The sequence below is a fragment of the Leptonychotes weddellii genome, chromosome 3, assembly GCF_054177405.1.
Source record: "Leptonychotes weddellii isolate Sample4059 chromosome 3, ASM5417740v2, whole genome shotgun sequence".
NCBI lineage: Eukaryota > Metazoa > Chordata > Mammalia > Carnivora > Phocidae > Leptonychotes > Leptonychotes weddellii.
Window position 1 is genome coordinate 20,058,824 of NC_138371.1, and position 22,074 is coordinate 20,080,897.

General features: G+C 38.2%; 1 protein-coding gene across 2 annotated transcripts in view; it reads left to right on the forward strand.

The window, feature by feature from the left end:
- BARD1 (BRCA1 associated RING domain 1) overlaps positions 1–22,074 on the forward strand; it is a 60,619-nt gene that overhangs the window by 36,851 nt on the left and 1,694 nt on the right. For both annotated transcript variants that reach the window (XM_081813667.1, XM_081813668.1), the window contains 2 exons: positions 758–930; positions 16,654–16,762. In XM_081813667.1, coding sequence (XP_081669793.1) covers positions 758–930; positions 16,654–16,762 — 282 coding nt within the window. The remainder of the gene's footprint in view (positions 1–757; positions 931–16,653; positions 16,763–22,074) is intronic.

Below are 22,074 nucleotides of genomic sequence, written 5' to 3' on the forward strand. Positions count from 1 at the left end.
CTTATTATGAATGAAACAGATGTACTTAAAAAGCACAGTATGCCCAAGATTTATTGGAGGACAATATAGTGGCCTCATTAACAGTTCATTAGACATAAGGAAAGATTTGCACGTGAAGCATCTTTGCACATCACATTGTTACCCGTTACATCATTCATTCTTTTTGAGCGCTTACTCTGTGTTATTTGTGTTACCATCAATACCAGCCATACAGTAATCTGTAGCTTCAGCAAATAGAGAGGATTGTTTTGTAAATACTCTCTCCAGGATATTCACTGGGTGGGGTGATTATGCATATGTGTGGGTGCACCACTTAGCACATGGCTAAGTACCTGATTTATTGAATCCTATTCAGCCATGGAGAATTTCACTTTTTATGCATGATCTAATTGTTAAATACTTTCTAAGTCTTTTGTTGTTTGTAATTTTTTACTATGGATCAGTTTAGGAACTAGACTTGGTTTATACACATACAGAGGTGGTCAGCTACATTTTCTTCTTAAAAAAAGAGTAGTTGACCAAAGGCTCAGATAAATAACACCATTTTCCATGAATTGCGGAGATCTTGATCATCATGTATCTTACTAAGATTATGAATGGGGCTTTACTCTGGGTCAACACTTACAGTCTGTATGAATACTTAGATAAGAACCAATTTACTGACAAGTTCACATTTATTTTTCTCAAGTGCAATTTTATTGATATTATGCATTGTTCTTCCTCATCGCTTTTCTCCCTTCCTTTCTTCCTTTCTTAGCATGAAGCCTGCAATCATGGGCACCTGAAGGTAGTGGAGTTGTTGCTACAGCACAAGGCATTGGTGAACACCACTGGCTATCAGAACGACTCACCGCTTCATGATGCCGCCAAGAACGGGCACCTGGATATAGTCAAGCTCTTAATTTCCTACGGAGCCTCCAGGAACGCCGTGTAAGTCATTAAACAGTGTTGTTTGGTTGCCTTGTATTCCTGAGTCAAGACTGTGACGGAACACACCCTGTAAGACCCAGGTAGATGGCTCCCTTTCTTGTCTTTCACAGCTGAGGTTAGACGTGACCATTATATTCTATATTTAAAATCAGCATTCGTGCCCTTTTTCTTTGGGATACTTACATTTTGAGGGCGATTTGCTCCTTTACTTTAGAAACAATTGCCAAATTAATTTCGGAAGCTTTGATTTTTCTGCATAAATTCACTTAATTATATTCTGTAGATTGAGTCATACTTATTAATAAGAAAAGAAGTGTAGAAATCACTATTTTGTATGCTTTCCAGTACTTCAGAATTTGTATTAAAAATTCTATTTTTTGTGCTTTTTCTGCATATTTAGTTAAAATATGTAAGAATTCATATGTTGGGCAAGTGCTATTGAGTTATTTCTTAGACTTTTCACATCATTCAAATGAAGCTCTGGGTAAATTGTTTTGCGGTGTCAGGGCACAGAGATGCATTAGTGAATGCTGGCGGCTGCATTTTAAAATTGCTATTGTCAAGAGTGTCACAAGCAATTGCCGTATGTGAATTTTATATCTTTAATCTATAGCTTGGATCATGTCTCCCTATATGTTATTTTACTCTTTTCAGTTAATGAGGGAGTTGAAATGGAAATAGAAGAACTGCCTCTTCATGTCCCCGTTGCTTATACAGGTTTGGAAAGTGCACATGAAAGTCACGCTTACTTTGACTACAGAGGCAAATAAGAATTACAAAATGCAGAGCTTCTAGGTTGTCATTTTTTTATAGCATAATTGAAAAACCAATAATGCAGGAGTGTACCATACCTTGGTGCTCTTTGTTTCAGTAAGTGTGTCTGATATCTTTTATTTTCTATCACACGTGATGAGAGAGTTGGGGCAAACTCAAGGGGTACCTGTTTTTCTGTATTTTTATTTTTCTTGCTTGCACGTGCATGTAGGCGTGTGTACACACACACATTATATATATACACACACACACACACACACGTGGACCAACAGATATGACCCTCCTGTGGGTATAGCCAGCCATTTGTTAAAGCAAATGGTTGCTTGGGTCAGGTGAAACTGAATAGTTTCCATCCTTGGGTTCTTAAATCAGCCATGACTACTTTAATGAATGGAGCACTGGTCAAGGCGTTAGGGAATTCAGCTTTTATTTGTGACTCCATTATTGACTTTATAGCCTCAGGCAGGTTAATTTCTGTGCCTTGGTGTCCTCACCTATAAAACATGGGTGATGCCTGCTGCTTTTCTCTTTCTTCAGAGCACAGTGAGGATTAATGAGCCAAAACACAGGGCCTGTCTGGTGGTTTGTACACCATGATTCTTCACTGCACTGTGAAGCTTATTAATATGCAAGGTGTAGGCATGAGACAGTGAGCCGAGTCCACCTTCACAGGCGCCTCTCAGATAAATGTGTTGTTTGTAAATAGGCTTACTGAGTGAAGTGGCAGATGTAGGTATCGCTGTAGCCCAGCAGCATCCAGGAGACCTTTCTGCGGTGATGGGAGTGCTCTCTATCTGTGCTGGGCCCTCGCTGCTGTTGAAATGTGCCTGTACCTACTGAGGACCTAAATTTGAAAATGTATTTTAATCAGTATAAATGGCCACATGGGCCAAGTGGCTACTGAATTGGACAGCTGCTTGATATAGTTAGGATAGTGGGGAGAGAGGATTTATTTGGTGAGAGGTTGGGGAAAACATTGGGCAGAGGTTGGTAGGGCGGCTTGGTGGTAGATTGAATCTGGGGTGTGCGCGTGTAGCTGTTTCTAAACGTTATTCCTTCCTTTCCAGACTGGTGGTCATCATACTCTGGTATTTGCTGTGTTTTTCGCTTTCTGTTTTATTTCATAGTAGTTGTTGGTTCACCTGACTGGCTTCACCAGTTTTCTAACTGGTTTCCTCCTTTTCCGATTATTTTTCTTTGTTCATTCCCCACACTGCAGCCCAAGAACTTTTAAAAAGTAGAAAAGTCTGGCCAAATCACTTACTTGCTTAAAACCCTTCACTGGCATCTCTTAATGTTTTTAAAATAAACTTCAAAGCGTGGTTCCTAAGGCCCTGGATGGTGTGGCACCACTAACTTCTCCAGCCTCATCTTGCTACTCTTCCTCCCATCCCCCTTTCCCTTCAGCCTTTTTTATACCAGCCTTTCTAAATCACTCCTGCTCTCCTGGTCCTGCCAGGTGCCTAACATAGTCTGTACCCACATTCATTCATAGTGGAAGCGAGTAAGTATTTGAATGCATGAAAAGATGGTATATTTTTTCCTCTCTTTTGAAAAAGGGTCAGATCTGACGACAATAGGAATAACCTCCCTCTGCTCCCCGATTCACTGTAAGTGTGGAGTGAAAGTCTAAAACCAAGTTTCCATAAGCTGCATCTTTCCTAGGGTGGTAGCACTGGTTCCTGGTAGATGTTAGGGTAAATGATGTGTGCTCCCTGGGCAGAATCCTTAGTCTCTTGTCCATTGGGCATCCATAGTATGTTACCTTTTGTGGGGTCATGGCTTCCCATTCCTACAGCCTTGACATTTTTAAGATCTGTTTTTCTTTCTGCCAGTGTTCTGTATTTTTAAGTACTGACAAGTGACAATAGATGGAATTCATTGCTTGACTTTCTCTGTTTAAGCATAGAGCATGGGGAGGGGAGCCTGGGGGGCTGTATGGACTTCTTACTACTCTTTTTTTTTTTTTTTTTTTTGCCTGATGCTCTTGTTCGTTTTAAGCCATTAATATCTCTGACTCTAGAGTGAGTTGGCAAGCATATTATTTTTATTTTCTCTGCTTATATTTTTATTTCTCTTACATTTTTATTTCTGTTTATGTCTCTTTTACTCTTAATGGAACTCTTCTCTCAATCACCAGGACTAGACTCTTTCTATCCCTGGAAGAAGAAGGGTTGGAACCGGAAAGGGTGAAGGCTGTTCTTCTGTCCTTCCCTCTTGATGGCTTGGTACTTGGACTAATTGAAGTTGTACGTGGGTAGGGTCTATCTACTTTTTCTGAGTTTCCAAAGGGCAGTCTTCAGCTCTATAACAGACATTTTGTTAGTTGTCTTCATTCTTTCGAGGTTGAGGTAGTTTTCTTACTCGGATGCCTTCATTTTCTGGGTCTCCAGTGACATCCTGTTAGGTCCTCTCAGACTCTCGCCACTGCTCCTTTACTTCCTCATCCCTCATTGTTTATCTGCTCCTGGTGTTCTAGTGGAGTGAACAGACAGATCAGTGCCTTCATAGGTCAGTGCACAGGATTCTGTGAAAATCTAGATTGGGGGCTCTGAGTGTGACTAGAGGAAGTCATAAAAGGCTTTCTAGTGGAAGGAGCACTTCCACAGAATTGTGAAGAAGAGGAATAGGAGGATGGGCTTTCCAGAAGGAGTTGGTGGGTATTAAGATACACTGTAGCCAAGGCCATTGTCCTTTCAGCTCTAGAAGCTTTGGTTGGTGATGGTAAGACTGGTATGAATGGGAGGACGATGGCCACTGCAGAGGCTGGGGAAGGTGGCTGAGGTGGAGAGACCTTGTGTGCCAGAGGGGTCAAATTTTACACCAAAACCTTCCCCCCTGCACAGGGGCTGGGAGCTCAGTGGAGAGGTGTGTCCAGTAACCCAGGGAGGTGAGTCTGAGCTAAAGTAGTAGTGGGGACAGTGGTGGCGGAGGGAGAGAATTCACTCTTTTTATCAGCTTTTTCCTTCACATGAAGTCTGGTACACTGTGTTAAGAAGCACCTTATCAGGGTTGTGACTGAAATTGAGTAAGGGTATGGATTATAGTGGATTTAATAAACTTGATTTTTCACTCAGGAACATAGCATGTTTCTCCATTTATTTAAACCTTCTGTTACACATCTTAGTAAACGTTTTCATCTATTTTATATATATATGTGATTTTATATATATGTATGTTTATGTGTGCACATAGTATTTATTGAGATTTTCTAAGTATTTGATTCTTTTGTCGCTCTGGTGAATGGATGTTCTGTTAATAAATAGAGCTTGTTATTTCTGACATACAGGAAAGCTGTTCATTTTAGTACATTTCTCCTACGTCTAGCTAACACCTAATTCTAAGGATTGGATTATCATTTATTAACTTCTTACTGCATTTGTCTGAGTTTCTAGGACAATATTATAAAACAATGTGATAGTTGGCATACTTGTTTTATTCTCATTTAAAAAAAAATACTGTAGGTTTGCAGTCAGTATTAAAATCAATATTAAAAATACAGATCTTCTAGTTATTTTACTATTTTTTAACAAGACTGTACTTTATTAAATGAATTTTAGCTTATACTGAGATGATCTTAGACCTTTTGCCTGTTGATGTCATTAGTACCTTTAAAAATATTAAACCATGTTGTATTCCTGTGATAAACTTGATTTAATATAATGTGGTATTCTTTAAACAAATAATTTACATCAGTTTGCTAGGCTTTTATTTAGTATTTTTGCATTTATAGTTATAAGTTGAAATGATCTGTTTTTATCTTAATTTTTTGCCCTCAGATTTTGATATTAAAATTATACTTGTTAAAATTTATTTTTAAAATTTTAATTCCATTGTAGCTAACATACAGTGTTGTATTAGTATCAGGTGTACAATATAGTGATTTAGCAATTCCATGTACTACTAGGTGCTCATCAAGGTAAGTGTATTCTTAAACCCCTTAACCTATTTCACTCATCCTCCCACCCACCTTGCCTCTGGTCATCATCTGTTTGTTCCCTATAGTTAAGAGTCAATTTTTTGGTCTGTGTCTCTCTCTTTTTTCCTTTGTTCATTTGCTTTGTTTCTTAAATTTTACATATGAGTGAAATTATACGGAATCATACATACAACACAAATTGTATTTTGTGACCTTATTCATTAATGTGACCTTAATTCATTTACCAGTAGTTGTCCATACGGTATTTCTCAGATTGGGTTTTTTTCACATAGCTTGATACTCTAGATCCATCCATGTCCTTTGCAAATGGCAAGATTTTATTCTTTTTTTATGACTGGATAATATATGTGTGTGTGTGTGTATCACACCACATCTTATATCTTCATTCATCTATTGATGGACACTTGGGCTGCTTCCATAGTTTGGCTATTGTAGATAATGCTACTATTAATAAACATAAGGGTACATGTCTCCCTTCAAATTAGTGTTGTCTTTGGGTAAATACTCAGTAGTGCAGTTACTAGATTGTAGAGTAGTTTTAGGTTAAATTTTTTGAAGACCCTCCATACTGTTTTCCACAGTGGCTGCACCAGTTTGCATTCCCACCAATAGTATCATTCCCACCAATAGAGGGTTCCTTTTTCTCCACATTATCCTTGACACTTGTTTCTTGTGTTTGTGATTTTAGTCATTCTGACAGGTGTGAGGTGGTATCTCATTGTGGTTTTGATTTGCATTTCTCTGATGATCCGTGCTGTTGAGCATCTTTTCATGTATCTGTTGGCCATCTGTATGTCTTCTTTGGAGAAATGTCTGTTCATGTCTTCTGCCCATTTTTAATTGGATTATTTGGGTTTTTTTGGTGTTGAGTTGTGTAAATTCTTTATATAGTTTGGATACTAACCCTTTATTGGATATATTATTTGCATATTATCTTCTCCCATTCAGTAGGTTGTCTTTTAGTTTTGTTGGTTGTTTCCTTTGCTATGTTAAAAGCTTTTTATTTTGCTGTAGTCCCAATAGTTTGTTTTTGCTTTTGTTTCCCTTGCCTCAGAAGACCTATCTAGAAAGATGTTGCTATGGCCAATGTCAGAGACATTACTGCTTGTGCTCTCTTAGAATATTTTTATGGTTTCAGGTCTCACATTTAGGTCTTTAATCCATTTTGAGCTTATTTTTGTGCGTTGCGTACAGAAGTAGTTTTTCAGTGGAGTCTTTGGGGTTTTCTATATGTAGTGTCATGTTGTCTGCCAATAGTGACAGTTTCACTTCTTCCCTACCAATTTGGATGCCTTTTATTTCTTTTTGTTGTCTGATTGCTGTGGCTCAGACTTCTAGTACTATGTTGAATACAGGTGATGTGGTGAGAGTGGGCATCCTTGACTTGTTCCTGACCTTCAGGGAAAAGCTGTTTCTCCCCTATTGAAAATGATGTTCACTGTGCGTTTTTCATATAAGGCCTTTATTGCTGAGGTATGCTTCCTCTAACCATACTTTGTTGAGGGTTTTTATCATAAATGGATTTTTTTTTTTGGTGCAATTTTAAGTGAGATTGTGTTCTTAATTTCTCTTTCTGCTGTTTCATTATTAGTCTATAGAAATGCAACAGATTTCTGCACATGGATTTTGTATCCTGTGACCTTAATTCATTTACCAGTAGTTGTCCAATTTGTTGGCATATAATTTTTCATAGTATTCTCTTAAAATCCTTTGTATTTCTGCGGTGTCATTTGTTATTTCTCTTCTTTCATTTGTGATTTTGTTTTTTTGAGTCCTATCTTTTTTGTTTTGTTTTGTTTTTTGATGAGTTTGGCTAGAGGTTTATCAACCTTGTTGATCTTTTCAAAGAACCACTTCCTGGTTTCATTGATTTTTTTTTTTTTTTTTTTAAGTTTCTGTATAATTTATTTCTGCTCTACTCTTTATTTCTTTCCTTTTGCTGGTTTGAGTTTTATTTGTTCTTTTTCTAGAGCCTTTAGGTGTAAGTTTAGGTTGTTTATTTGAGATTTTTCTTGCTTCTTGAGATAGTTCTGTATTGCTATAAACTTCCCTCTTAGAACTGCTTTTGCTCCATCTGAAAGATTTTGGACCATTTTGTTTTCATTGTCATTTGTCTCCATGTGCTTTTTGATTTCTTATTTGATTTCTTGGTTGACGCAGTCATTATTTAGTAGCATGTTATTTAATTTCCTTGTATTTGTGCTTGATTTTTTTCTTGTGGTTTATTTCTAGTTTCATTGCATTACAGTCAGAAAAGATGCATGGTATGACTTTGCTCTTTTGGAATTTGTTGAGACTTGTGACCTATGTGATCTATTCTGGGAATGTTCCTTGTGCACTTGAAAGGAATGTGTATTCTGCTGTTTTAGGATGGAATGTTCTGAATATATCTGTTAAATCTATCTGGTCCAGTGTGTCATTCACGGTTTCCTTGTTGACTTTCTGTTTCATTCATGTGTCCATTTATGTAAGTGGGGTGTTAAAGTCCCCTGGTATTGTAGCACTATATTGATTAGTTCCTTTGTTTGTTGTTAACTATTTTATGTATTTGGGTACTCCCATGTTGGGTGCATAAATATTTACAATCATTTTATCTTCTTGTTGGATTGTCCCCTTAATGATTATATAGTGCTCTTTGTCTCTTGTTACAGTCTTTGTTTTGAAGTCTGTTTTGTCTGATAACAAGTATTGCTGCCCTGATTTTCTTTTGACATCCATTTGCATGATAAATGTTTCTGTCTCCCCTCACTTTCAATCTGCATGTGTTTTTAGGTTTGAAATGAGTCTCTTGTAGGCAGCATATGGATGGGTCTTGTTTGTTTTTTTTATCTATTTGGTCACCCATTCTGTCTTTTGATTGGAGTGTTTAGTCCATTTACATTCTAATTATTGATAGGTATGAATTTATTATTGCCATTTTGTTACTTGTTTTGTGGTTGTTTTTGTAGTTCTTCTCTGATCTTTTCGTCTCTTGCTTTCTTTTCATGGTTTTCTTTAGTGATACACTTGAATTCCTTTCTTTTTATTTTGCATTTCTATTACTGGTTTTTTATTTGTGGTTATCCTTAGGTTTGTATATAATACCTTCTGTATATAGTAGTATGTATAAAGTTGATGGTCATTTAAGTTTGAATCCATTTCCTGCCCCCCCCCCATTTTAGGTATATGGTGTCATACTTTATATCCTTTTGTTTTCTAATTCTCTTGACTGATTTATTTTTATTGACTTATTTTTAGTGCTTTTGTTCTTCCTACTTTTCTTACCCTTACTTATGGTCTTGTCTTTCCACTCAGAGAGTTCCCTTTAACATTCTTATAGGTCTGGTTTAATGGTTATGAACTCCTCCATTAGCTTTTGTTTGTCTAGGAATCTCTTCTTTTCTCTCCTTCTGTTCTGAATAATAGCCTTGCTGGATACAGTCTTCTTGACTTCAGTGTTTTTCCTTTCAGCACTTTGAATTTATCATGCCATTCCCTTCTGGCTTGCGAAGTTTCTGCCGAAAAATCCACTGATAGACATATGGGGTTTCCCCTTGTTGGTAACTATCTTCTTTTCTCTTGCTGCTTTTCAAATTCTATCACTACTTTTTGCCATTTTATTTTATTTAGAAGATTTTATTTATTTATTTATTGAGAGAGAGAGAGCACTTGCACAAGTGGGGGGGGAGGGACAGAGGAAGAGGGAGAGAGAGAATCTCAAGCAGACTCCATGCTGAGTGCTGAACTCAACTAGGGGCTCAATCTCACAACCCTGAGATGATGAGCCAAACTGAAATCAAGAGTCGGCTGAGCAACTGACTAATCCACATTTTTTGCCATTTTAATTACTGTGTCTTGGTGTGGACCTCCTTGGCTTGATGTTGTTGGAGGAATCTTTGTGCCCCCTGGTCTGGGTATCTGTTTCCTTCCCCACTTTAAGGAAGTTTTCAGTGATTATTTCTTAAAATAAATTTTCTGCCTCCTTTTTTTCTCTTTTTCTTCTGGTGTATCTATACAAGTGTTATTACACTTGATGGCGTCACTAAGTTTCCTTAGTCTGTTCTCATTTTGCATAATTTTTTTTCTCTCACTTGATTACTTTCCATTACTCTGTCCTCCCAGTTGCTAATTCGTTCTTCTGCTTCCTCTAGCTTGCTGTTTATTCTACCTAGTGTATTTTTTAATTTCATTTATTGTATTCTTCATCTGTGATTGGTTCTTTTTTATCTTTTTGTTAAGGGTCTCACTGATGTCCTCCAGTCTTTTCTCAAGTCCAGTGAGTATCTTTATGATCATTACTTTAAATTCTCTATCAGGCATATTACTTATATCAGTTTTGCTTACATCTCTTGCTGTGGTTTTGTCCTGTTTTTCATTTGGGACATATTTCTGTGTGTCCTCATTTTGTCTCTGTGTCTGTTAGGAAAGTCAGCTACGTCTCCTGCTCTTGAAAGTAATGGCCTTGTGAAGAAGAGGTCCTGTCGTGCCCTGCAGTGTGGTGTCCCCTGTTCCCCAGAACCTGGCGCTTCTGGAATGTCTCCTGTGTGTGTAGCATGAACCCTGCTGTTGTGTCCTGGCTGCTTTCCACCAATCAATCTAGTCGTCTGCAGTGACTCCCCTTGCCAGTTGTGGGCAGTGTTGGGTCCCTAGCTAGGGTGATGTGCATAGTTTTAACAGGGTGTATGGTATTCCGCAGGGGCTCTCCGCCACTGCCGAGACCAAGGCCCTGCAATGTGTGCAAGTAGGGAGACACGGTGTTGGCACAGGTCTTCTGGGGGACCTGGGACTGAGGCAAGATGGGCTGCAGGGCGTGGGGTTTGGTATAAGCAGGTCAGTGAATGTTGGTGCTGCACTGTTTCCCCCATGGGGCTGTTCGTTTGTGCCTGGTGGGCTGGGGAGGGAAGTGGCTCCTTTGTTCCTGGTGGGGTCTCCCTGTGAAACTCCCCTCTCACTCGGATGAGTAAGTAACTCTTCTGTACCCCCAGATGTTTGTTAAACTGCTGCTTCTATGCTGCATCTCCCCTGGCTGTTCGTTGAACTTCCCTAAAGGGTGGGAACTCCACTTTCCGAGGCCCTTTGGGCTCTCCCAGAACCCAGCTGGCTGATTTTTAGAATTTTAGGCTTTAACTCGCTCTGCTTGTAAGAACTCAGAAATTTGGCTCCTCTCATTTTCAAAGCCCAATGTTACGGGGAATTGTCTTCCCCGTGCAAGCTCCCTGGTGACAGTCTGTTTTTCCTCCCTTCTCTGTGCCCACGGCTCCCTTCCTTGAGGGATGCCATGGTCTGATTAGCTTCCCACCACGTCTCTGCCCTTCCTACCCTCTTCAGTGTGGCCTCTTTTCTGTCTTTCATTGTGGGGTTTGTTCTGTCAGTCTTTGGACTTTTGTTATCTCATTAAATTTATCTTTAAATAGTCCCTGTAGACTATGAAAACAAAGTTCACCTATTTTGCAGTTTTATCTAAGGCTGTGATTTTTTAAGAGGATGCCCATGAAGATCATCTTACTGATGTTTAGCACAGGGCACACCAGTGAGACAGGGTCTGTGAGGAAATACTGTCTTTATTATACTTCTCATATGTATAGCAGAAGATCATCTTACTGATATTTCCTCATAGACCCTGTCTCACTGGTGTGCCCTGTGCTAAACACTGTCTTTATTATATTTCTCATATGTATAGCAGAGTATCTCAAACCTATAAAGCTTTGGGTCTGCCTTTATATATTTTCATCAAATGTAGTGATAGTTCTTGAGTACTGAATGCCAAAAAATACTGTCTTTGTTTCCACATTCTTCAGGGCCCTGTAAGGTAAAGGAGGCATATAAGCCTGTCTCGAGTCCATTGATTTTATATAAATATAAAATATATATATATAAAAATATATATATATAAATAATATAATATATATATATATATTTTAAAGTAAACTCTGCACCCAGTGTGGGGCTTGCAATCAAGACCTCGAGATCAAGAGTCAAATGCACTACTGATCAAGTTGGTCAGGCACCCCAACATTTGATATTTTTTGATTGACTTTATACCTTTTCTAATACTGTAAGAATTTAAGTTGAATTATTTCAGTTGCGTGTAAAGCAAACTTTTAGAGAGGAGTAAAAATTTTTGTAACTTAGCCCTGGTAGGGAGAAGAAAACCCGAGACAAAAATCCAGCCTTAAGAGTTATTTTTGGATGTCTTTAGAAGGGAGCAAAGCATGTATATGAGGGCTAGGGGACCCAGGTTAGAAAGTTCTGTATTCTGATATGTTCTGGTATTAAGTTGTCATAAATGGTGCTAAGACCATGTGAATTTAAATTTTGGAGAGAAGGCTCAAGAGCTATTTTTTTTAGTAATACTTTTAAAATGTGAAAATACAGAATCTTTTTTAGTCCAGGAGGTGGAGAGAGTCAACAACTCAGAAATACAATTAGGCATTAAATGTCTATAGAAGACCAGGTATAGGAAAAGAAAGAATGGAATATGATTTATTGCAAAGCTAAATGAATTTAAAAGCATCTTACTGAATACTCTTGGAGGGAAATCTTGAAACCTTATAAGGCAACACAGGGTATCTAGGAATTAACAACATACAGTACTATCATTGATACTCTTTATCTACCATCTTCATTGTTTAATTTAAAAAATACAAGGACTTTGATAAGTTCACCAGTGAAGTCTCCTAGTCCTGTATTTCCTCGTGGAGGCTATGATCCTTAACTATGAATTTTCTACTACAAGGTTTTGGGACCCTAAGTCTTTTATGATTATGGAGGGACTATGTATATAGCAGAAGGTCATATATATCTACTTCAGACTTTATCTTTTGTTTAAATTTAATTTTAATCTAACACCTTACTCTTTTTTAAATCACATTTCACTTAGAATAATTTCTTATGTGCTTTGGGCTTTTGCTATGCAAACTTTGCCACTTTTTAAAATAACATTTTGCATTTAGGGCGCCTGGGTGGCTCAGTTGGTTAAGCGACTGCCTTCGGCTCAGGTCATGATCCTGGAGTCCCCTGATCGAGTCCCACATCGGGCTCCCTGCTCGGCAGGGAGTCTGCTTCTCCCTCTGACCCTCCTCCCTCTCATGCTCTCCGTCTCTCATTCTCTCTCTCAAATAAATAAATAAAATCTTTAAAAAAAATAAAATAAAATAACATTTTGCATTTAGATGCAGTATTAATTCACTTAACTCTGATTTTACTCATGTTCCACATGAGAAATTTACCTCTTATGCGCTAAAATAAGAGTTCATTACCCAAGAGGGAAAATTCTGTTTCAACCTCAGCTACAGAAGTTCGTATCTTCTATGCTTCATTGTTAACCTGAGAATATTTATATTGATGACTGGTCAAAACCTCAGTGGCTTTCCTTCTTCCCCACTGCCTTCAGTGCATCCGCTGTGAACCTAAAACAAAAACTCTTCATCCCATCAGAACCACTTTGAGTGTATAGAGAATAGTATATGCCTTTTTTTTTCTTTTTTTTTTTTTTTTTTAAGAGATGTATAAAGTTTAGGATTTGGTACTTGGTCTGCCATTAACACAGTTTTTTTTGCAAGGGTGTAGAATTCATAATTAGAAAATATTACATGGACCATTGGACCTATTAATTGTCCCACTGCCCTAGTTAATTTTTAAAAAATTAATGTGCTATAACAGATAATTTGTTTCATAGCTTAAAAAAAAAGAAATGTTGCTCTTTTGAATTTCTGTGCCTTTCCTGCTTCACAGCAAGCCAAGTGACTTGAAAAATTAAAATCTGTATGTTTGCAGTTTTATAGGATTCATAAAGGATTTCATTCATGGACTATCTTGGTAGCCTGTCATGAGTGATAGGTTAGTATTAGTAAAAATGCCTTATTGCATGAGTATTCGGGACTGAATGGTCTGTATGTATAAGTGCAAATTTGAATTTGCCCATCTCTCCTCCTTTTTTTGAGTGGTGAGCCTTCTGTTGGGCCTAGTTGTAGGCAGGTTCTACCATATTCTTGAGTGGAAAGGACACTAAAGGGTTATACTATATTATGAACTCTTGCCTTTGGGGTAAAGCTGCAATGTTAAACACAACAGTTCAACTCTTTGATAATCAAGAACTTCCTTCTCATTAGTCTTAGTAATCAAAAAGAATCCTAGTGAGGAAGGTTATTCTCACTGTCTTCAATTAATATTCAGTCACATTGATAGTCTTCTGTGCATGTGACAACATGTGACTTTTCTTCCAAGTGTTACCTTTTTTCAAAAAAGAAGATAAATCTAATTATGTACATTTATTTATGTATTTATTTACTTAAAGATTTATTTATTTATTTTGAGGGGGGACGCGAGTGCGAGTGGGAGGAGGGAGAGAATCTCAAGCAGACTCCCCACTGAGTGTGGAGCCAGACACGGGGCTTGATCTCATGACCTATGAGGTCATGACCTGAGCTGAAACCACGAGGCGGTCGCTTAACTGACTGAGCCACCCAGGAGCCCTTAATTATGTACATTTAAAACCAATTTTTTTTTTATACTAAGTGTAAATGTTAGTCCATTCAAATATATCATTATGGGGAAAAAAGTTGGATGACTTTTTTGTGCCCATGTGATAAAGGAGAAATCTTATGTGTGTCCTGTCTCCTCTTGCTGTGGGTTTTTGAAGGTGCTGCATAAAAACTTGATTCTAATTTCAAATTTCAGTGGTCCACAAAAAAGCAGAAACATGACAGGATTTAATAGGCTCCATCTCCTGTGATGCAGGACTGAGGTTTCACCGATTATCTTTCAATGTTTAGCATTTGTATGTGCCATTCTCCACTTCATTAGCAATACCGGAGGGCTAAGGGTTTAGTGGGCTGTGTAGAAGCAGAAGCGTCCCTAATCCAAGCTCATGTTTAAAGACCATATGAGAAAGTGAGCTTTGTATAGTTAAGACTCGAAATATAAATTAGAAGCCTGCCAGTTATTTTATGAAGGAAAACCTTATATAGACAGTACAAGTATCTCACTTGTTCAGACAATTGTTTTACTGGTTACTTTTTGTTTGAAGCACACTAGCTGCTGATGGTACTTTTGGGAAATACTTTCATTAACATTGTTTTACGTTGTCATAGTGGTTATTCATATCTGTGTAAAACAAGTATACTATAGTTACTGTTTATTAAAATACACTTGCCTAGGCTTTTACATATTATTTCTTTGAAGTGTGAAATTTACAGTTGTCTTTTTTAAAAAGTCCTTTGGTGTACAGTGATTTTTTTTTGACGGCATATAATGTGACATCTTTTTTTGCTGTTGTTTATTCATTTTTGTACTTGGTGGTTTAAGACCTAGAATATTGATTCATTATCTCAGATTTCTATTTTGATTGTCATACAGAATATATGTGTGAGGGGATTATTTATTTGGCATGTGAGCACAGTAATTTAAGAGAATGAAATTAAGAAGTATCAAGTATAGTGGATGAAATCAAGTACCTTTTGAAATGAACTGAGATTGCTCTAAATGTATGGGAATTTGGAATGACCCCAAATCCAGCACAATGGCTTGTCACTTTGTTGTAAACCAGAAGGCAGAAACACAATACAACTCTTGGCTGGAGAAGGACTGTTGCCAGAGAAGGGTTGCAAATTATTGAACCTAGGCCTAAAGGGAAGTCTGAGAGTACTAATTTGTCGATTTATGGGCATATCCCAAGAAGGGTGAGTGAACGGATAGTCATGAGTAGCAGTCATTAGAGAAATGGTTACTGTGGTTTATTTCTTCATGCACTAGCTATCTCTTCCTGCTATGCCATCAAAACCACTTTCTCCAAGGTCACTAATGACCTTGTCTCCAAACCAGATTGGTGCTTCTGTCCCTCATCTATATGCCCTTCACACAGCATCAGAGTTAACTCCTTCCTCCTTCCTCTTCCTTCTACTGTTTCCTTCCAGATCTCTCTCTGTACATTCAGTACAATTTTAAAAACTGGTATTGTACCATGTTTATCGTTTTATGTCCTCTTGAACACATTGCATGTTCATATGCACGTTAATGGCCATTACATGGATATACCATAATCTGAAAAACCATAAAAGCTTATAAAAGAAATGCTCATTTTAGGAAACTTTTTTGTCATAATAAAATATATTGAAATTATTCTGAAACCATATGTAAGGAAGTGGAAGAGTAGACAAAAGTTGTATATTTTTAATAATTATAATTTTATAATAATTTTATAACAAAAATTATAATTATATATAATAAAATAATTATAATTTAAAAACTAATGATGGGCAATATTGACTATTGGAATAAACAAGAAAAACATAACCTTAGTCAAGTCATTAGAACCTTGTTCTTTCTGTTTTCTTATCTATGAAATGGCAGATTTCTACTATTTCTTAATTATCTTCCAGTGTAACATATTCTATGACTTGTGAATTAGTACACGCTGAGATGTCTGCGTCAGCTTGTTCCCTAAACCACCAGTTGATTCTCTTGATGGCTGTGATTACTACACAATGTACATCCATATTAAAGTTAATTTTCAAAGTGCCCTGCTTACTGCTTTATTCATTTGTTTGTCATGTGGCATGGTTTTTTTTCTGCAGATACGAATTCCTGTCCTGTGTATTTATCTAATTTCTGTATTTGTTTATGTAGAATATAGAGCTTATCATAGCTATGGGAAATTATTTTTATTTGCATTTGAAAGCCTCTTGCCCTTGGTGATTAATGATTATGAAGCTATATTAGAAATATGAGTATGAATACAGAAGAATACAGAGTTGTGAAAAAATTCATCTGTAAGTAACAACATATTCAATTAAAAATACTCCCTAGAATGGTCTGATGTCAAATTGAAATTTCACATCTTTTTTCCATTGAATTCAGCAGCTTGTGATACTCGATCCTTACAGCTTTGTGTGAATTCTGAGTCATTCATTTTAGTAAAAGTTGTATATTATTAAGGAAGATGAAAAAATTCTTCCCCTGGCGCATGCATTTAGTTAAAAATCAAGTCACACATTCTATTTACTTAAACCCATCTGCACTTATTTTACCAGTAACATATTTGGTTTGCGGCCTGTGGATTATGCAGACGGTGAAAATATGAAATCACTATTGCTGCTGCCAGAGAAGAATGAATCATCATCAACTCGCCATTGCTCAGTAGTAAGTATGGATTAGGCCTTGGGAAATTTATGTCTTTTATTGAAATTGGTTGTGAAAGGAACATAATAGGAAAATTTCTACTTAGCAAATTGCTTTCAATCACCAAACAATTATTTTTTATTTATTTATTTATTTATTTTTTAAAAGATTTTATTTATTTATTTGAGACAGAGAGAATGAGAGACAGAGAGCATGAGAGGGAGGAGGGTCAGAGGGAGAAGCAGACTCCCTGCCGAGCAGGGAGCCCGATGCGGGACTCGATCCCGGGACTCCAGGATCATGACCTGAGCCGAAGGCAGTCGCTTAACCAACTGAGCCACCCAGGCGCCCAATCACCAAACAATTATTGAACACTTCCTTTGTATTAGGAATTGTGAGTTCAGAGACTATTATCATCAGAATAAGTCTAACAACAAGTATTTTTTTGAGCCCCCCCTCTATATTTTAGGGAGCATCCATACTGCAACCAATGTGACAGATGGGGCTCTTGTTCTCAAGGAGCTAACACTGTAATGAGAGATAGGAAAGAGAGAGACTGTAAATATGTAAGCTAATATAAATGAAATAGTTTGAGGAACTTACAAATGTGTGGTTTGAAGATTTTGTAGAGTGTAATTGAGTGGAGGTGGAGGGCTCCAGTTTAAAAGGTACTGCTTTAGCTGGGGTCATTGAGGAGGGCCTCCAGAGAGCTGATGTTTGATGTAAAACTTGAATGAGGAGGAGGACGAGGCATCTGGGTGAACATCTGTCTGGACAACAAATGTTCCCTATAGTAAATATTGTATAGGGTCCCTCAGTGGATGAGCTTGGTGTGTTTGAAGGTTAGAGAGAAGGTCGTACTTGCTGGCGACTAGTCAGTGTCTAAGAGTAATGGAAACCACTGAAAGGATTTAAAGCAAGGGAATGACATGATTCGATTTATGTTTTAGAAAGTTCACTCTGGCTGATTTGTAGTAAAGAGACAGGGGTGGGGCAAGAGCAGAAGCAGGGCGGTTACTGAGGACTGTTTCACTGTGACGAGAAGAGATAGCACCCAGATTAAGATAATGGCCGTGGAGATTGTGAGAAGTAATGAGGTTTAGTGTATATTTTTGAGTTAATGGCAACAAACTTTCTGATGGATTATATATGAAGTGTGGATAAATAGAACTAGTGTGACTTTAGCGGTGGGGTGGTAGATGGTGGTGCCATTTCCTGCTGTGGGGAAGGAAATCAGTAATTCCCTGCCAATTTTATGTCTGTAAGGCAGCAAACATGTTGAACGGTCAGGTGAGTCTGTAGCTTAGGAAAGAGCGGTAAGTTAGAGAAAGTGGAAGGAATGCTTATTCCTTAGGAACTTATGGTTTAGTGGGGAATATAGATGTTAAAAAAGTTCATTACATACTGTAATAAATTTATAATAGAAGCCATAAAAATGTACAGTAGATTCATAGAGAAGGAAGAAGCTGACTTCAGGAGGGATCTGAAGAGCTTCACAGAGAAGATGACAAAGAAGGCATGTAAACTTGTAAAGGTAAAAGTTTTAGCAAGGCGTCTAATAGAATGTTGGCTGCAGATAACAAAACAGTTACTTAAATGCCTAAAGGCAGTGTTTTATTTTATCTAAAGATAATCTCAGTATAGGAGAGCTTTCCTTGGTGAGTTCAGCAATTAAATGGCTGCACCAGAGACCCAAATTCTGTCTTTCTGCGTTGCCATCCTCAGCTTGATGGCTTTGTCCTCACTTCACTAATCTCCCCGCAGTGATTATAGGACGATTGCCACAATTGTAGATGGGACAGTGTCCAGTGTTAAAAGAGGAACTAACACCTTCCCCAGAAGCCTTCCACTGGACTTCCCCTTATGTCTTATTGGTCAGAACTGGTCACACAATTGGTTCTGACATACATTGTGGTTGAAGACAGGGTCAGCCCTTGAAGAGTGGGTATCTGTAAAAATTGGGATTCTGTTAGTGTGGAGGAAGTGAGGCATGGATCCAGTGAGCATTGCCCCACTGTGAATCAGGTATACAAAGTGGGGATGGCAGTCCAAATCTAAGGAACAACAGCTTTAGACAAGGAAGCGTAAAGGACCTTCAAAATCTGAGAAACTAGATTTAGTGTGAGAAGAGCACAAGGTGTATTATTAGAGAGGAGCTGGAGCAAGGTTGGGATCAGATTTTAAAAGGCTTTGGATCCCCTGAGGAGGAGTTAGGCGTTACTGGTCCACTCAGTGGGGTACTCGCAGTGCGTGTTAGCGCAGAGGACAGCTCGGAGTGGGCCGAGACCGAAGACTGGTCGGGAGGCTGTGAGGTAGACAGAACTCTGATGTGAAAGGATGGTGTGATGTGGGCAGGGAGAGAAGAGGGGTTTTCAAGAGAGGGTTGTGGCAGGCACATCACAACTGCCCAGATAGGGGAAGATGAGGGAAAGGGATGACTTGAGGTCTATGACCAGAGGTCCTGCGCTTCTTGTCTAGCGAGGACAGTGGTGCAGTGATTGATGCCATTGTTGAAGACGAGGAGGTGACCTACGGTACTTGAGGGGATCATAGGTGCTGTCGCAGGCTAGTTCCTTTGTACTCGGAGAACTCTCTTATCTCCCGCCTTCTCCTGGACGTCAGCTCTGCAAATGGGCACCAAGCTGGAATTTTGATAATGAACTGAAAGAGAAAGTAGAAATCAGCAGTTTAATCTTCTTAGTTTATAAATGAGAAAGCTGAAACCTAGTTTGATTTGCTCATGGTTAAGGAGCCATTACAAAAAAAAGAAAACAAAAAGTAAGCTTTTTTTTTTTTTTTAATGGATCAGTTAGAACTTGAATTTCTTATATCTTAGGTAAGTACTCATTCAGTCCCACCATACTTAATATGGTAAAATAAATTGGCATTTATTTTATTCATTAGGACTTGGACTCTCCTGGCAGAACATAGAACTAAGAACTAAGTTGTCGTTTGCCAATGTTGCTTTTATGAAAAGCTGGAGAAGGATTGTTTTAAATGTGTCAAAAATAAAGATGTCACTATGGTATTCTTGGAGTGTGAAAATGGGAAATTGGTTATCGTCCTCTCAATTCTACTATCTATTTACTGTTTTTATTAAATGTAAGAAACCTATGCTTTCCTACATGGACATGGCCTGAGAATATCATTGTTTACTACCTTAGTGGTAGATTTTTGGCTAAGGAAAAGCTAATGGACAGAAGTCCTAAGTTGCAAGGGTTGTGTCTTTCTGGAGTCTGTCTTCGCTCAGCTGCTGCCAGACTCCCTTTCACTCACTCTTTTTCAGCCACGTTGGGCTGCCTCACTGTTTCTTAAATCCACCAACCACACTCCGATTTCAGGTCCTCTGCACTAGCTGTTTTCTCTGCCAGGAACAGTTGTAGGGAGCTGGGTGTACACATGGCATCCGACTCTGGTGGAGTCCTATCAGGGAGGGCTCTGTACTGCTGTATCTGACATAGCAGAGTGCTTCCTATCCTCCCAGCCCGGCTTTATTTTCCCGTATCACTAATCATTTTTATTGGATTCTTTCCCCCATTGTTTTTACGCCCACAGCCAAGTGCCCAGATACCAACAGACCCAAGACTTTGTTTGAATTTTTAGTTCTTAGAATTTAGCTCAGGGCCTTAAGATAATGGCATGGGTATTGAGAAATATGTATCTGCTCTATGCGAAACAGCAGTGCAGGCGTGATGATAAATGTGTTCACGTATCTGACAAATATTTATTGGGTGTCTGCAATATATCAGTCAGTGTTCCAGGCACTTGGGGATACCGTGATCTCTGCTAGGTTGGAACTTCAGTTTGAGAGAGAAGATGGAGACACATAGGGCACCTGGCTGGCTCAGTCGGTTAAGCGTGGCGTCTGCTTTCGGCTCAGGTCATGATCCCAGGGTCCAGGGATCGAGCTCCCTTGGAGGGCTCCCTGTTCAGCAGGCAGTCTGCTTCTCCCTCTCCCTCTGCCCTCCCCCCTACTGTGCTCTCTCACTCTCTCGCTCTCTCTCAAATAAATAAAATCTTTAAAAAAAAAGAGTTTGTTTAATGTCATTGTACATAGTAACTAATATCTATAGAATCAGGGTACTGAACCCTTGGGATGTTTTCTGAACATCTTTTGAACCTCATGGTTCTAAGATCTCTGTTTATTCAAGCTAAATTCCTCACCCACCCCTCACCTCCTGTTCCAAATCAAATGTGTGGCGTTGGTGGCCGTTTGCTTTATTATGATTATTTTTTTAATAGTATTTCTTAACTATGAGAAATTAGTGCCAGTTTCTATTTTTTATTCAAATGTAGAAACTGATAGGAAAATGCTTGACCCACTTTGGTGCTTTTCTGGGGTTGATGGAAATAGTATCATATGCTGTATTTAGAATTGATATCTTTTCACTCTTGGTATTTTGTGTAGAGAACTCATTTAGCTGAAGTGGAGTTATATAAATTGGAAAATAATGTGTTGCATTTAGAGCTATTTTTGTGGCACTTATTTGTATAACTGACAATTTTTGAATTACTATTTTTATTATTATTATTATTTTTTAAAGATTTTATTTATTTGACACAGAGAGAGAGAGACAGCGAGAGAGTGAACACAAGCAGGGGGAGTGGGAGAGGGAGAAGCAGGCTCCCTGCTGAGCAGGGAGCCCGATGTGGGGCTCCATCCCAGGACCCTGGGATCATGACCTGAGCCGAAGGCAGACGCTTAATTACTGAGCCACCCAGGCACCGCCCCCCTTTTTTTTTTTTTAACTAGTATTTAGTAATTGAATGATCCATGAAGTGTACTGCACTATTTTCATCTTAAGGAATATTTGCAGTGTTTAGATTAGACATGGTTACATCACCTTATAACTTAATGAATAGGGAAGATACATATACAGAAATGTGATGTCAGTATGTGTAAACTTTTCCAGTAAAACGTTTGCGCCTTGAACCCTAGATGAATAAGTAATTCAGGAAACTTAACTTCTAAGTGCTGAATATTGCCATCATAAAAACCTTTTATAGAAATCTATAGATCCATTCAATAGATTTGAATGAATGAGGTCGATCTGTTTATGGATATAGCTAAACAACTTAGATGTTACATTGTAGGGCGTCAGACTGAATTATCACTACTCTGATATGTGAAGTGAATATTTAAATACTAACTGTCTCAAATCTAGTTGCTGAACTGTGCTAGTGTTTCACTCATGTTCTTCGGAGCTTTTGAGAACCCAGAAAAATCCTCTGCATATAAAGTCACACACGTCAGAGGACCCTGTGTCTTGTATTTGAAAATTTCAGTACTGTATTTGGCTTTTTGTCCTCTAATTCAGTGGTGCTGGTTTGCT